The sequence below is a fragment of the Vigna umbellata genome, chromosome 7 (assembly GCF_029865625.1).
Source record: "Vigna umbellata cultivar VRB3 chromosome 7, Vumbellata_1.0, whole genome shotgun sequence".
Classification (NCBI taxonomy): domain Eukaryota; kingdom Viridiplantae; phylum Streptophyta; class Magnoliopsida; order Fabales; family Fabaceae; genus Vigna; species Vigna umbellata.
In genome coordinates, this window is record NC_142171.1 from 20,730,038 (window position 1) to 20,744,585 (window position 14,548).

At 35.8% G+C, this 14,548-nt stretch overlaps 1 protein-coding gene and 1 pseudogene across 1 annotated transcript; both read right to left on the reverse strand.

The window, feature by feature from the left end:
* Positions 1 to 11,411: 11,411 nt before the first annotated feature.
* LOC148195383 (uncharacterized) lies at positions 11,412 to 12,463 on the reverse strand. Its single transcript, XM_088095184.1, is given in 3 exon segments — positions 11,412 to 11,600; positions 11,687 to 11,783; positions 11,874 to 12,463. Coding segments are annotated over 3 exon segments (876 nt in total).
* Positions 12,464 to 12,486: 23 nt separating this feature from the next.
* Positions 12,487 to 14,495, reverse strand: LOC148195384 (uncharacterized; annotated as a pseudogene).
* Between the last annotated feature and the right edge of the window lie 53 nt (positions 14,496 to 14,548).

A 14,548-nucleotide genomic window follows, 5' to 3' on the forward strand; every position in this document is an offset into this window, starting at 1 on the left:
TGGATGTAGTGGTTCATCAGGCCATGAAAGTAGAGAAGCAACTCTTGTAAAAAGAATCCTTTCATAACAAATTTTCAAAGTCTTCGAGAGATGGTTTCTACAAATCCTCATCATCAAAGGATAAAGCCAAAGATGTTTCTAAGGAGCCTACTAATAAATCTTGTCCTCATTCTTCTTCTAACCATCCTTCTTCCCAACCTAAATCCCCTTCTAGACCAAGTCATATTAAATATTTTAAATGCTTAGGACATGGTCATATATCTTCTTCCCGCCCCAACAAAAAGGCAACATGCATTGAGGCTGAAGCAATTTTCACTAATGAGTCTACCTCTTCCTCATCTTCACAAATTTATAGCTCTTCTTCCTTATCAAGTGAAGAAAAAGAGAAGGCCATGCTTAATTTTTTAAATGAGGTTCTTCAACATAGAAAAAAGGAGAAAGTAAAAGAAGAGAGGAAAGAAAGAGAGGAGAGGGCAAATACAGAAAATGAGAGGAAAGAAATAGAGGAGAGAGCAAAGAAAGAAAAAGAAGAACTTGTGAGAGAAAATGAGAAGGCAAAAGTACTAGATACCAAGGAAGTGCTACTGAAGGCACCTTCCACTCCCATCATTCTACATGATTCAAGCAAATTTAGGGGAGTTTTTCAATCCTTCCATTTTTCTCCAATTATTAAGCTTTCTTCCTTTCCTAAACTCTTTTGTTATAATATCCCACCTCTCTCATCTCTTATTCCCACTTCTTCACACACTATTTCCAAACCACATGTTGAGTTAATGTTTTCTTTTTTACCCTTTACTCAAGACAAAAATAAACATTTTTCTAAAGAAGGATTCCTAGTTTTCTCTAAGAAAATAATTCCAATTCTAAAGAAGCCTTATTTCATTATTCCTTGTCTATATACATTGTTTGAAAAACATAAATTCATTCACAAAATGTTTGATGCTTTTTGTAGGTTTACATTTGATCTAGGAGTTCCTTTGGATTATAAAAGAAATAAGTCAGTAATCTTTTTTTTTTTTGCAGCTTTTTTATGACTTGAGGTCGAATCCTCTCAAACTTGGGGGATGATATGATCATAGATGGGGGCAAGAATGAAGAGTTTTAAGAGTGACAAGAGGCATAAAAAGTAATAGCATAGGTTTTCTTAGGCTTGTATTTACGTACTCTAGTTTCAAGTTTCTTTCTCTTAGTTTGGTTGTAAAGAAGCTTATATATTCTTTTTTGTTAAAGGTGTAAGCAATGTGGGACTTCACAAAGCTTAGACTTAAAAGAAAGAAGAATAAATAACTCTCTTCTCCTTTTAGTTGCTTGTATTGCAAGTTATCTCATGTATAGTTTTAGTTTTGGTCTTTAGACTAGTTAGGTAGCTTGTATACTCTTAAGATGTTGTAGAATTAAGAGACGTGGGACTTAAAATAGCCTTGAGAACTACTTTCCAGATTTGAAGCCTCCAAGTCCCACATCCTTTAGTTTTCTCCATCTACTTCATCTCCTAGTGCTATATAAGCAATCTAAGGTCTCTTTTGTATAGGCACCTTGAATACCTTCAAATTTGAATACAAAGAATGTTTTGCATTCAATTGTATTACTTCTTTGAAATAAATTTCTGTCTTTTAGTCTAATTTTAGGGTCTTATCTTGTGAAGAACAATAGCGATCCTCCTTGGCATTTATCTTTTCACGTGGCATGCCTTCCAATTCATAAGTTTCCTCTCCTTTCTCTCTTACATTTTTAGTCTTTTAATTCCATTTCTTCATTATTCTTGTTTATTTCTTAGGCTTATTTCTATTTAGGCATGTTATTCCATATCATTTACCTTAACTAAGCTAAACATGATGTATTTTAATTCTCTTCAAAATATATAACACAATAAGTGTTATGAGCAAATACAAATGGATTACTCTCAAAAAGAGGATAAAACAATACAAGGAAATATGAGATTTTTCTAAGGTTCTTCTCTTGGAAAATTTTTCTTTAGACGGTATGCGAACAGAGTAACATCAAGCTTGTGTGAGCGTTCAAAAGTTCTCTATATTATCATTTTTGTCTTCGCTTCAAACTGTCGTCTATTTATAGATTTTCTTGAGAAGTGTCTGTTAGATAGAGAGGTTGACTTCATGTAGAGTCGGTAGCCTTTTAAGTGAGAAGTCAAAATCTACTTTGCAGATGTACAATGCTTTGTCATAGTTTTTATGAAAACATAGCTTGTATGATGTGTCAAAGCAAAAGTCTTCAAGGGAAACATTCGCAGAATGTTCTGCATATCTCTCAACATCTTTTTCTTTATGTGCATGATTTTGATAAAGTCTTTGTACTTTTGTGATCTACACAAAATATTAAGAACAAGGTATACAAGTATCAAAACACTTTATGGTGCATGCATTAAATATTTTGAACGTTGATAAGCGTTAGATTGTATTGTGTGGTCAAAACATTTAATTATTTGTCAACTCATTAATAAATGCATCGTTTGACAAAGCATTAAACATATGATTATTAGATGGTCTAAAACACGAGATGCTTTTGCATAAGCTATTTAGGATATGCAGCGTTTAGCGGGCTTTTGTTAGACGATTCATTTTATAAGATGCTTGCTTGAGTCATTGTTTAAGTAAAACATATTTTAAGTTTTAGAGGGAAACACTTCCTTTTATACGATGCATGGTTGTAAAATGTTGTCTGTTTATACGTTTAGATGTTCTTTATAAAGCATTATTTGTAACACGTATTATTTATTAGATTATTGTTGTTGGATCGACAAGTGTACCGAATCTTACAAGTAATATAAAATGGTAAGACCAAGTATCGTGTTTGATAACAGTTGAAAAACTGTTATTTTTATACTTAAATTTGACCTTAAAGACAACCTTTATGACTTAGAAACTAGCTTGGAATCATGTTTTTGTTGAAGTTTGGGAAATAAGAGAGTTGGACAGGTTTTATGCTTGATTTCCTTGTTTTTTGTAGGTTTTAAGATGAATTGAGTGAAAGAAGTGAAGGAGCTAGGAGTTGGATTTAGAAAAGGAAGAAAAAGTGCATAAAAGGAAGAAGCCGCAAGTACCGTCACTCAACGTCATTTACCGCTGAGCGGCACTTTGAAGACCCGTAGTCATTGTTGAGGGGAAAAACGACAGTTGAGGAACAAAATAGAAGTCACGCACTTACCGCTGAGCGACATTCTTATGGGCTTGGGCTTATTTTTCTGTAATGTTTATAGTATTATATAAGGTTTTAGTTAACCTAGGTTAGTCATCTTTGGCTGGAACGAAGCAGAAACACATTCTTTCACCCTTTGAAGGAGGATTTTGAATGCTACAACTCCTTTCTCACCTTTCTAGGGTTTTATCTTCCACTCTTTCATTGTATTTCATATAGTTTAACCATGAATATGGTGAACTAAACCTTTATTGTTATTGGGGAATCAATGTAATCCTTTGAAACTCTAATGTATTGAATTTGTTCTTTAAGATCTATAAGAAATGCTTTGTTTCATTAATTGTTAGGGTTTTTCCTCTTTGCTCTAAGCATGCATTGTTTAACTCATTTGATGTCATGATTATTGATTTTGTCGATATGGACACAAACGGGGAAATCTAGATCTGGGGAATCTCTCCCAATAGCAGTATAAACCTAGACATAGGAGTATGATGGTTGGTTACCTTTAAGCTTCTATGATTTATAATGCATGAGTAATTGTTAGGGAGACAAGACATTGTAAACTAGTGATTATGATTAGGCTTTCTTTGCCGAGACATCGAGTTTAAGGTAATTTAGAAAGTGGCATTAACATTAATGAAGAAATATGAATTCTTGAATACATGAGAGTGGATAGGATAAAATTGATAAACCCAAACAACTTATTCATTCATATATTTCAAACCACGTGTTTTATTTCTTTTTACCCATTGATCAATACATGCATTCATATTTACTTTTCAATATTTTGCATTTAAACCTAAAAGAATTTGGTCACAAGTCTTAGATAATCAATAAATCACATAACTGTCTAGGTCGTGAGTCCTTTGGGAGAACAATACTTGGTCTTACCAGTTTTATCACTTGATACGATTCGGTTACACTTGCCGAGGGTTAAACAATGTCCCAAGAGACTCTCGACACTAGACAGTCGTGTGATAACTCGATTAATTAAGACTTAAAGAAAACAAGATCATTGATTTTAGATGCAGAGACAGAAAATTTAATATGAATGCAGTTTAGTCAATAGCAGAATAACACAATGATGAATGAATGTTGCTTTTAATATGAGAGGAGTATGTTGTTGGGGTTAGATTTCACCAAGTTCACTCTCATGTATATAAGAATTCTTCTTCATGCATTAATGTTAATGTCACTCACTAAATCACTTAAACCCGATCCCTTGGCGATTTAAGCCCGTCCTTAATTACCAGTTCATACAATTCCTAGCATTCCTAATAATTAATTATAAAGATCAATAGCTTAAGACGACCAAGACTCATAGCCCCATCCCTGAGAAGTATTACTCTTGGGAGTAATTCAACAAGAACCTAAATTTTAAGGAACCTCTCGACACTCATGCAATTCATACACCATGTTATGAATAAGTTAAACAAAGAATGCAATAATCATAGATGAATTACTCTAACTGTTTCGGTTATGGGGCTGAGTCACCAAACTCCTTCACAATTTGTCCTTCCTCGTCGTCCGATCTTGCTCTTTACGTTCCTGGTTCGCTATCCCGGTCGGTGTGTACCTGTTAAAGATACTCTGATGCCAAAGTCAGTAATTGAACCGTCTGATTATCCAATATAACAGTGGCAGTAATTAATGCACAGTAAATGCATCCACCTACCTGTTACCTTTCACTTACATTTATAGTTTTCTGGCGTGGGCCTAGGATTAACAATGTTTTAATCTCGACCCAATTCTGATCTGGTAGGCCCATACCGGTCATATAGCTTTAATGACCGGACAGTCATATCGTGAGCAATGGAGACCATCCAGTCATACGGTACATCAGGCCCCCCAAGCCCTAGTCAACGGAGGTGACGATGGGTTTAAGTCGCTGTCCGAATCAACTTGGGGGTTGAAAATATTGTTTGGGCGGGAGAACATGTGTCACGACAGGACGCGAACACTTTCTCGAGTAGGGGGAGCGTCACTCGATCTGGGCCGTTGATTGTTGTTGGTCTCAACGGCTATGGAGATGCGACGGTTTCAAAAATTTTCTGTACAAATAGGGACGCGATGGACCGTCATTTTCACTCTTTATTCTTCCTTCTTCCTTTTCAACCGTTTGGTGCATTAATTTTCCCAGGTAACTTAATAATGTCGACCACTAGTATTTCGTCGTTTGAGGAGCTGACGGGCGCGGGCGGTGGGGGTGCGACAGTTGGTACCGCTCAATCTTCCAGTTAGGTGCCATCTTCTCTCAAGAACTCCGAGAGGGGAGCAAATTCTAAATTAGAGACATCATCCTACCAGGGTGGGGGTGGGGGAAACGAGTCATAAATGGAATTTCTCTTTTTCTATTGAAGGGTGACATTCACATAGATCAGGAAGTGAAGTCGCCGAGTCACCTGAGGGCTGGCCACGCATCAAAGGGTACGAATGGCTTCCCACAACGTAGGTCTCTTTCGGTCTGACTATAGCACTCAGGATGAGCTTCAATGGTGGGCCGACCAGTCACATATAGTGTGCGACTTGGAGGATGCCTAGTTGATCTGCTTGGGAGTCTGTAATCGGAACGAACGTGTTTTTCATGGAAAGGGGAACAACGAAGAAGACTTTTTGTTTGTGTACACCTACATGTTTAACCAACTGTTCCTCCGAATACCGTTCATAGGTTTCCAAGCGGTCGTTCTCCGTGAGTTGAACATCGCCCCTACTCAACTTCACCCCAATGGTTGGGCGACCATTCAAGCCTTCGTAACCATCTCTGCCACAATGGGAATTACTCCGTCTGTTCTAGATTTCCTTCATTATTTCAACGTCCGGCCATTGGCAAAACGAGGATGGGTGTCTCTTTCCTCTGTTCCTAGCAGAACCCTACTCAAGCTGTACAGGGAGTTGTTTAAAAATTTAAAGAATCGATATTTTAAGGTGATAATAAACGAGGCCGGTCGGTCTGAATTTCGCAACGAGGCGGGTCTCCCTCTGTTCCATTTTTATTGGACAAGGAACCCTCGGAAAATAAAGACCTGGGCTGTGGGTCGAATGACCCCATAAGATCTGGAAGCCGTTAGGATCATCAATGCCCTACCCCGCTGATAACGTTGAAAAATCGTTATTTTTATACTTAATTTTGATATTAAAAACACCTTTTTTGACTTAGAAGCTTGCTTGAACTCATGTTTTTGCTTTAGTTTTGTGAATAAGAGAGTTGAAGGTGAATTTAATGGTTGTGTTAGATTCCCTTGATTTTGTAGACTATTGGAATGATTTGAAAGAAAAGTTAAAGTACGGAATGGTTGGAATGTAGAAAAGTCAACCAGAATGCAGAAAGGTCAACTAGAGTGTAGAAAAGTCAACCAGAATGTAGAAAAGTCAACAAGTTAACCAGAGTGCAGAAAAGTCAACCAGAGTGAAGAAAAAGTTGCGTTGAGCGCTAAATTCCGCTGAGTGCTAGTGCCGCACTTACCACTGAGCGCCAAAAGTGCTAGTAAGCCCCGACAACGTGGGCTTGAACCTGTTTTCTATTAGTTTTATCAGCTTGGATCTGTTTTCTATTAGTTTTATGTTCTATTTAAGGACTTGCACGTCCTAGGGATTGTATCTTTTGATGGCTTGAGCACAGAAACACACTGTTCACCCCTTGGAGGTAGATTTGGAGATGGTGATGGCTCTCCTCTTCTCTTTCTAGGGTTTTTCTATCTCTTTCATTCTTTCATTTCGTTGTTCATCTAGTTTCTCCATGATAATGGAGAGCTAAACCTTATTTGTTGTTGGGAAAGATGTAACCTCTTAAAGTCTCATGTATTGAATTGATTCTTGATTATATATGCTTTACTTCATTAATTGTTAGGGTTTTTGCTCTTTGCTCTTTGCATGCTTTGTTCAACTCATTCAATTGCATGATCATTGATTTTGTCGATATGGACACATACAGGAAAATCTGGAACTGGGGAAATTCTCCCGGAAGCAATATTAGCTAGACATAGGAATAGGAGGATCGATTGCCTTTAAGCTTCTGTGCGAATGTAATGCATGATTAATTACTAGGGAGACAAGACATTGTAAACTAGTGATAAGGAGTAAGCTTTCTTCATCGAGACATTGAGTTTAAGGTAAATTAGAAAGTGGCATTAACATTAATGAAGAAGATGAATTCATATATGCATGAGAGTGAATTAGGTGAAATCTAAACCCAACAACAATATCATCAACTTCATCCATTCATTCTTGTGTTTAGCCTCAATTGATCAAATTGCATTCATGTTTTTTTTATTGCATTTACATTCAAAACCCCCAAAATTTGTTTTTTATAGTCTTAATTAGTTGAGTAATCACATAACTATTTAGTTTCGTGAGGCTCTTGGGAAACGATACTTGGTCTTACCATTTATTATTACTTGATGCGATTCGGTACACTTGCCAAGGTCTTAACAAGTTTTTGACATCATTTTTCGGGGATTAAAAATTTGTTTATTAGAGAGATATTTATGAATTTAACAATTAGATATAGGTGCTCTTTTAAAGAAGATCTTTTTCTTTTTATCTTTCTTTTCTTTTGCTTTCTCTTTTTCTTTTTCTTTGTGCTCACTGCTTATTTTTCTAGCAACCCCAAACTTGAACCTTTATCAATACCTCACAAATTTTCTCAACTCAACTCAAGGTAAAGAATTTAAAATATACTTTGAGTTAAGTTGAGAATCATGATGTGGTATTGATAAAGGTTGAAGTTTGGGATTGATAAAGTGTTGAGCAAGTATGAAAAGAAAATAAAAAGCAAAGAAAGAAAAGCTCAATGCAAAAAAAGGGAAAGTTGGGAATGAGTGAGATTGGGTTGTTGAAAGAGAGATTGTACTTGAATGATAAATTTATGAATGACTCTCTTAACTCAAGGATTTATTGATCTTGGAAAACCAATTTTTCTTCTTAGTTTAGTCACTTTGCAAGCCATGGAATGTCCTTGTAATGATACTTGTCTTTGAATATGATTAATTGTATGAAATGAATGGCAATTTTGTTTTATGTGACATTGGGATAAGTAGAGCAAAGGAGTGACCTCTATATACACATGGGCTATGAGTGAAACACTTTTTCTGGTGAGGAATAGGTCCATGAATACATGATTACATCTATGCTTAGTTAATTGATTATTCATGAGAATAGCATCTGTTGGATATTATGTGATTATGTGAACATCATGATGAGTGATTATAATAAAGGCATGCGTACATCTTGACTGAATTCTGTTTGATGAGCTGATTTGAGTAATTACTTGTCTTGGAAGAAAATTTTTTTTAATGTGTTGAACCATTGTACAAATTAGTGGAAGATTGAGTACATCTTGTTTGCTTGAGGACAAGCAAAGTTCTAAGTTTGAGGTTGTGATAACGGTTGAAAAGCCATCATTTTTATACTTAATTTTGATATTAAAAACACCCTTTATGACTTAAAAAATAGCTTGAAATCATGTTTTTTGTTAAGTTGTGACAATAAGAGAGTTGAAGGTGGTATTATTGATTTTATGCTTGTTTTTCCTTGTTTTAACAGGAATTAAGATGAATTGGATGAAGAAGTTGAAGTAGCAAGGAGCTGGAGTCATGAAAGGCTGGAAAAGTGGCACATAGAAGAATCGCAGATAGCGCTGCGCGTCATTTGGGGGCGCTGAGCGTCAATCTGGAAGTGCAACCACTGTTTCACGCTTGGGCACAACCGCTGAGCGCCAATTTGGTTTTGAAAGCACTGTTTCACGCTCGGGTGCCACCGCTGAGTGTCATTTGAGTGTCGCAGCTACCGCTAAGCGCCATAAGTGGGGTGCTGAGCGCCAGTCTCGTGGGCTTGGACTTTTTCTGCACTCTATTTAAAGTTTTGGACGACTTAGGGTGCATATCTTTGGACAGAAGGAGGCGCAAAAACACTCTTTTCACCCCTTGGAGACGGATTTTGGATTCGAAAGCTCCAATCTTCAACTTTTTGGGTTTTATCTTTCATTCTTTTCCATATTTTCATCTAGTTTCACCATGTCATGGTGAACTAAACCTCCATTGTTGTTGGGGAAACGATGTAATCCTTTGAAACTCTCATGTATTGAATTGATTTATATTATAAATGCTTTACTTCATTACTTGTTAGGGTTCTTCCTCTACGCTCTATGCATGCTTTGTTTAACTCATTCAATTGCATGATTATTGATTTTGTCAATATGGACACATATGGGAAAATCTAGAACTGGGAAAATTCTCCCAAAACCAATATTACCTAGACATAGGGATAGGAAGGTTGGTTGCCTTTAAGCTTTTGTGCGAATGTAATGCATAATTAATTGTTATGGATACAAGACATTGTGAACTAGTAATTAAGAGTAGGCTTTCTTCACCGAGGCATCGGGTTTAAGGTAAATTAGAAAGTGGCATTAACATTAATGAAGAATATGAATTCATAAATACATGAGAGTGGATAGGATAAGTCGGAAACCCCAACAACATAATCATTCCATATTTTATATCAATCACCTTTGCGTTCTTCAAGTCAATTGATCAACACTTGCATTCATATTTATTTTCTGCATTATAAACACTATGATTTGGGTTACAAATCGTAATTAATCAAGAAGCCACATGAATGTCTAGGCCGTGAGTCTCTAAGGAAACAATAATTGGTCTTACCAATTGTTATTACTTGATATGATTCGGTACACGTGCTGGAGTGTTAACAATGGTATGGCAATATTTGTTGAATAAGTAATTGATAAGGAAATTAGTGTTTCAATGGAAGCATGTCATCCTAGAATAGAGTTTCCAGTTTATGACATTTAGTAGTCTAATGTAGTAAGCATTATAGGGATGGGTTTGTTGTAACTAAAATTGTCCAAAGCATCCTTTTCTAAAGTTTCTCTTCTATTATAATCTCATGTACTATGACCAATTTCAAAAACTAGCCTTAACTTGAACTGATGATACCTTCCAACAGTTTTGGAAGAACATAAACAAACAAAAGATGAGGAAACATACATAGTGATGAAAAGGGAACAATAAGTTAATTATTGAAGGAAATAGAACACTTACATTAACTTACAATAGGTGTAGGAGTACATGCCGAATGAAAAACAAATGCATATGGGGACTAAATAGGAGTAGGAGTGCATGTGCTTTGGCTTGTCAAAGGTAGCTTTAGTTTGTATGTTCCGACAAATAAATGAATGTCAAAAAAATGATAACAACATGAATAAAACAAGTATTAGACATTTAAAAAAGGGAACTTACTTCTATGAGGGGCAGTTAGAGAGGGAGAGGATTGAACTTGAGGAGCAGCACTTTGAGTTACCGGTGGATGATTAACTATATGACCCCATGTATGAGAGGCACTTTGTTCTGTACGATGTTTTGTCTCCTTCTTCTTACTTGTCATTCTCTTCATCTTCAAGTGGTGTACAAACAATTACACATATAAAAATTAAACCACCTATATAAGATATAATAAAGAAGAAAATAAACAAAATACTATAATAACTACCAATTAAAATTAAAACCTTGTTAATGGTATATTTATTTCATCATCTGGAAATAATGTTTCTAAGTTTTGTTGTTGAAACGGTTCAGATTCATGAAAGTTGTCAACATCATCTTCACCCATGTTGTATAAGTCTCTAGGCTTTATATGTACAGGGATGCACCAATTTTTATCAAACTCATCATCTACATAATATAACATTTGTGCTTCTACTGCCTGAATATATGGTTCATCATCATCATTATCACCGGTATGAATCAAGCGTCCAAAACATACACTTGTAAATCCCAACTCATTAGTCACAATCCCCCTAGAAGTTGTTGTATTAGCCCACATACATTTGAACAACACAACGGAGAAACGACCATGGTAGTTTATTTCAATTATGTCCACTAATCGACCATAATAAGGCACACCTCCACATACATTTGGGACAAGGAGTTATACAAGTACTAGTGATAATCAAATGCAATTTGGAGGTGTGCCTTATTATGGTCGATTAGTGGACATAATTGAAATAAACTACCATGGTCTTTTTTCGTTGTGTTGATCAATTGTATGTGGGATAATACAACCACTTCTAGGGGGGATTGTGACTAATTAGTTGGGATTTACAAGTGTATGTTTTGGACGCTTGATTTATACTAGTGATAATGATGATGATGAACCATACATTCAAGCATCAGAAGCACAAATGGTATATTATGTAGATGATGAGTTTGATAAAAATTGGTGCATCCCTGTACATATAAAGCCTAGAGACTTGTACAACATGGTTGAAGATGATGTTGACAAATTTCATGTGAAAGCCATAAGTCATGCTCCAAGATCCTAAACTTGAATCCATTAACATTGTAGGCACTATATCGCTTTGCAATATCAATTTGACCCATGGCTAAGAATTTGAAATCAGTTGAGTGAAGGCTATTTGAGTCATTCCTTGTCTAAAAGGAAAAAAAAAACATGTCGAAGTCAATTATCAATTATAACATAGAATGAAATCAATCATCACTGGACCCAATATACGTACACGACGTGAAGACCAATCTGCAAATTCCCTATGAACTATCTTGTCTATAAAAGATGATTGTCGACTCCGATTTCTCAATTGTCTCCGTATAATGTCTCTAAATTCCCTACACAAAGTGTCCAAATTATACATAGTTACTTTCTAATAAAATACTAATTAATACAATTGATCAAGTGAATATAATTACTGAAGAAATGGGTCAACTATGGCACTGTTTGTTAGGATATGATGATGTGCCTGTAACTTTTCCTTTTCAAATAAAGTGAAATAAGTGAAACCTCCAACTGCTTTTCCGATCGGTGGGAATAAAGTACTTATAGTACAAGAGCCAATGTTTGGTTCATCACTAGCATGACGCAATCTATTGAACACAATCTCAATTCCATCTAAGTATCTAGAACAAAAAGTTAAGCACTCTTCTGCAAAGTACCCTTCAGCTATTGAGCCTTCAACTTGTGCCTTATTATGCACATAAGACTTCAATTTTCCCAAGTACCTCTCAATAGGATACATCCACCGATATTGGACAAGTCCTTCATGCTTGGCATCTTCTACTAAATGCACAATCAAATGAACCAGCACAGTGAAAAAAGAAAGAGGGAATAACATCTCCATGTGACATAATGTGAGGACAACTCTATCTTGTAATTGGACAAGTTCATCTATCTTCAAAACTTTAATACATAATTTTTAAAAAATTTAGCATAAATCAATCAAAATAGAGGACACTTCTTTAAGGATTGTCTTTCTTATTGCCAAAGGGAGAAGTTGATCCATCAACACATGTGAGTCATGACTTTTTAGTCCTCCAATCTTACGTTGTTTGACATCAACGCATCTACTAATGTTACTTGAGTAACCACCAGGTACAATTATATTCTTCAAACTTTTTAGAAATATATCCTTATTTACATTTGACAATGTATATATAGCAGGAAGATATCTACCATTCTCGTCAAGCCACAGATCTGGTCTAATACCCCAAAGTTGTAAGTCCTTTCTTGCCTTTGGATTGTCTTTGCATTTATTATTTGTACTATCATTCAACAATGTAAACAATATATCGTCACAAACATTTTTTTCAATGTGCATAACATCCAGATTGTGGTGCAATAAGTTATCTACCCAATAAGGAAGGTCAAAAAATATTCTTTTCTTTCGCCATTGTAGAGTCTTTACCTTAGGATGATCAAGTGTGCATTGTCTTTTTGACCTTTCTTCAACAATAGGTTCTTTCCCAAATTCAACGCGAAAATTCCCAAGTTGTTGTAGGATATCATGTCCTAAGATTGCCACTGGTTGGCTTCTATTTTCAACAGTTCCATCAAACCTTTTATGAGTCAATCTAAACTTATGTCTTACACCTAACCGCCGACGATGACTTATAAAACAAAATTTCCCACCTTTGACAAGCTTCTTAGGAGTAGTGTCAAAATTACATCTTGAACATGCCAATCCTGTATGTGTGTTCCACCCAAATAAGGTTCCAAGTCCTAGAAAGTCATTAATAGTCCACAATATGGCTGCATGCATATCAAATACTTCATTCCCATATGAATCAAAAGTTTTGATGTCAGTGTTCCACAACTCCTTCAACTCTTCTATTAATGGTTGTAAGTAAACATCAATATCATTGCCCAGTGCTCGCTTTCCAGGGATGTTCATGGACAAAATGAATGAACTTTGTTTCATATACATCCAAGGAGGAAGGTTGTATGGTATGAGAACAACTGGCCAAATATTGTGGTTGGTGCTCAAGTTCCCATATGGATTGAACCCATCAGTAGCTAAACCAAGTCTCACATTTCGAGGGTCTAAGGCAAATTGAGGGTGCATCAAGTCAAATTTCTTCCATGCTTTAGAACATCTTGGATGTCTTAGCATGCTCTCATCCGTACTTTCTTATGCATGTCATCTCATATGCTCAGCTATTTTAGATGACAAAAAAATCCTCTGTAATCGAGGTTTCAAAGGAAAATACTTTAACACTTTTGCAGTAATCTTCTTCGCTTATTAACAACAACATCGTCACCAATTGTATTTCTCTTTTTTGGCTTTCGTCTTGATGTCTTACATTTCTTACAAGAATCTTTATCTTTGTCTTCTCCAACATACAATATACAATCATTCGGGCAAGCATCAATTTTGGTGTAATGAAGACCAAGCTTGTTAATCATTATTTTGGCCTCATAGAATGAATTTGGAATTTTAGCATGTTCAAATGCATCTGCTAGCAACTCCAGTATCATGGACATAGCTTTGTCACTTATTCTGCATAGACATTTGATGTGATACAGCTTAACCAAGAAAGAAAGTTTCGAATATTTATCACATCCTTCGTATAAGCCTTGTTGTCCATCTTGCATTAATTAAAAAAAATTGAACCATCATGAATTCTAGTATGGCTTGACTTTGCACCCATCTCGTCATCATCCGCCATGTTGTTGTTAGATCAATGATTTGAAAATACATCATTAATCATTTCACACACATTATCATTAATTTCAACTCTTCCACCATCTTCTTTGGCCATTACTTGAGGAGTTTCATCCATTACTTGAGGAGCTTCGTCATTTACTCTTCTCTCCCTGTGTAAAAGCCACATTGTATACCCTTTTGGAAAAGGTTAAATAATTAAGTGCTCGTATACTTCTTCACGACCTTGCCATTTCTTAAAATTACATTTATGACATGGACAAACTATCTTTCCCCTGACACCACTATTAGTGAATGCGAAGTCCAAGAAGGTATTCAATCCTCTCATATATTGACTTGTATTTCGAGGCATGTTTATCCATGATTTTTCCATTACAACGACCTCTGTTGATGCCAAGAGGATTGGAAGGTTAGAATAAGTGACGA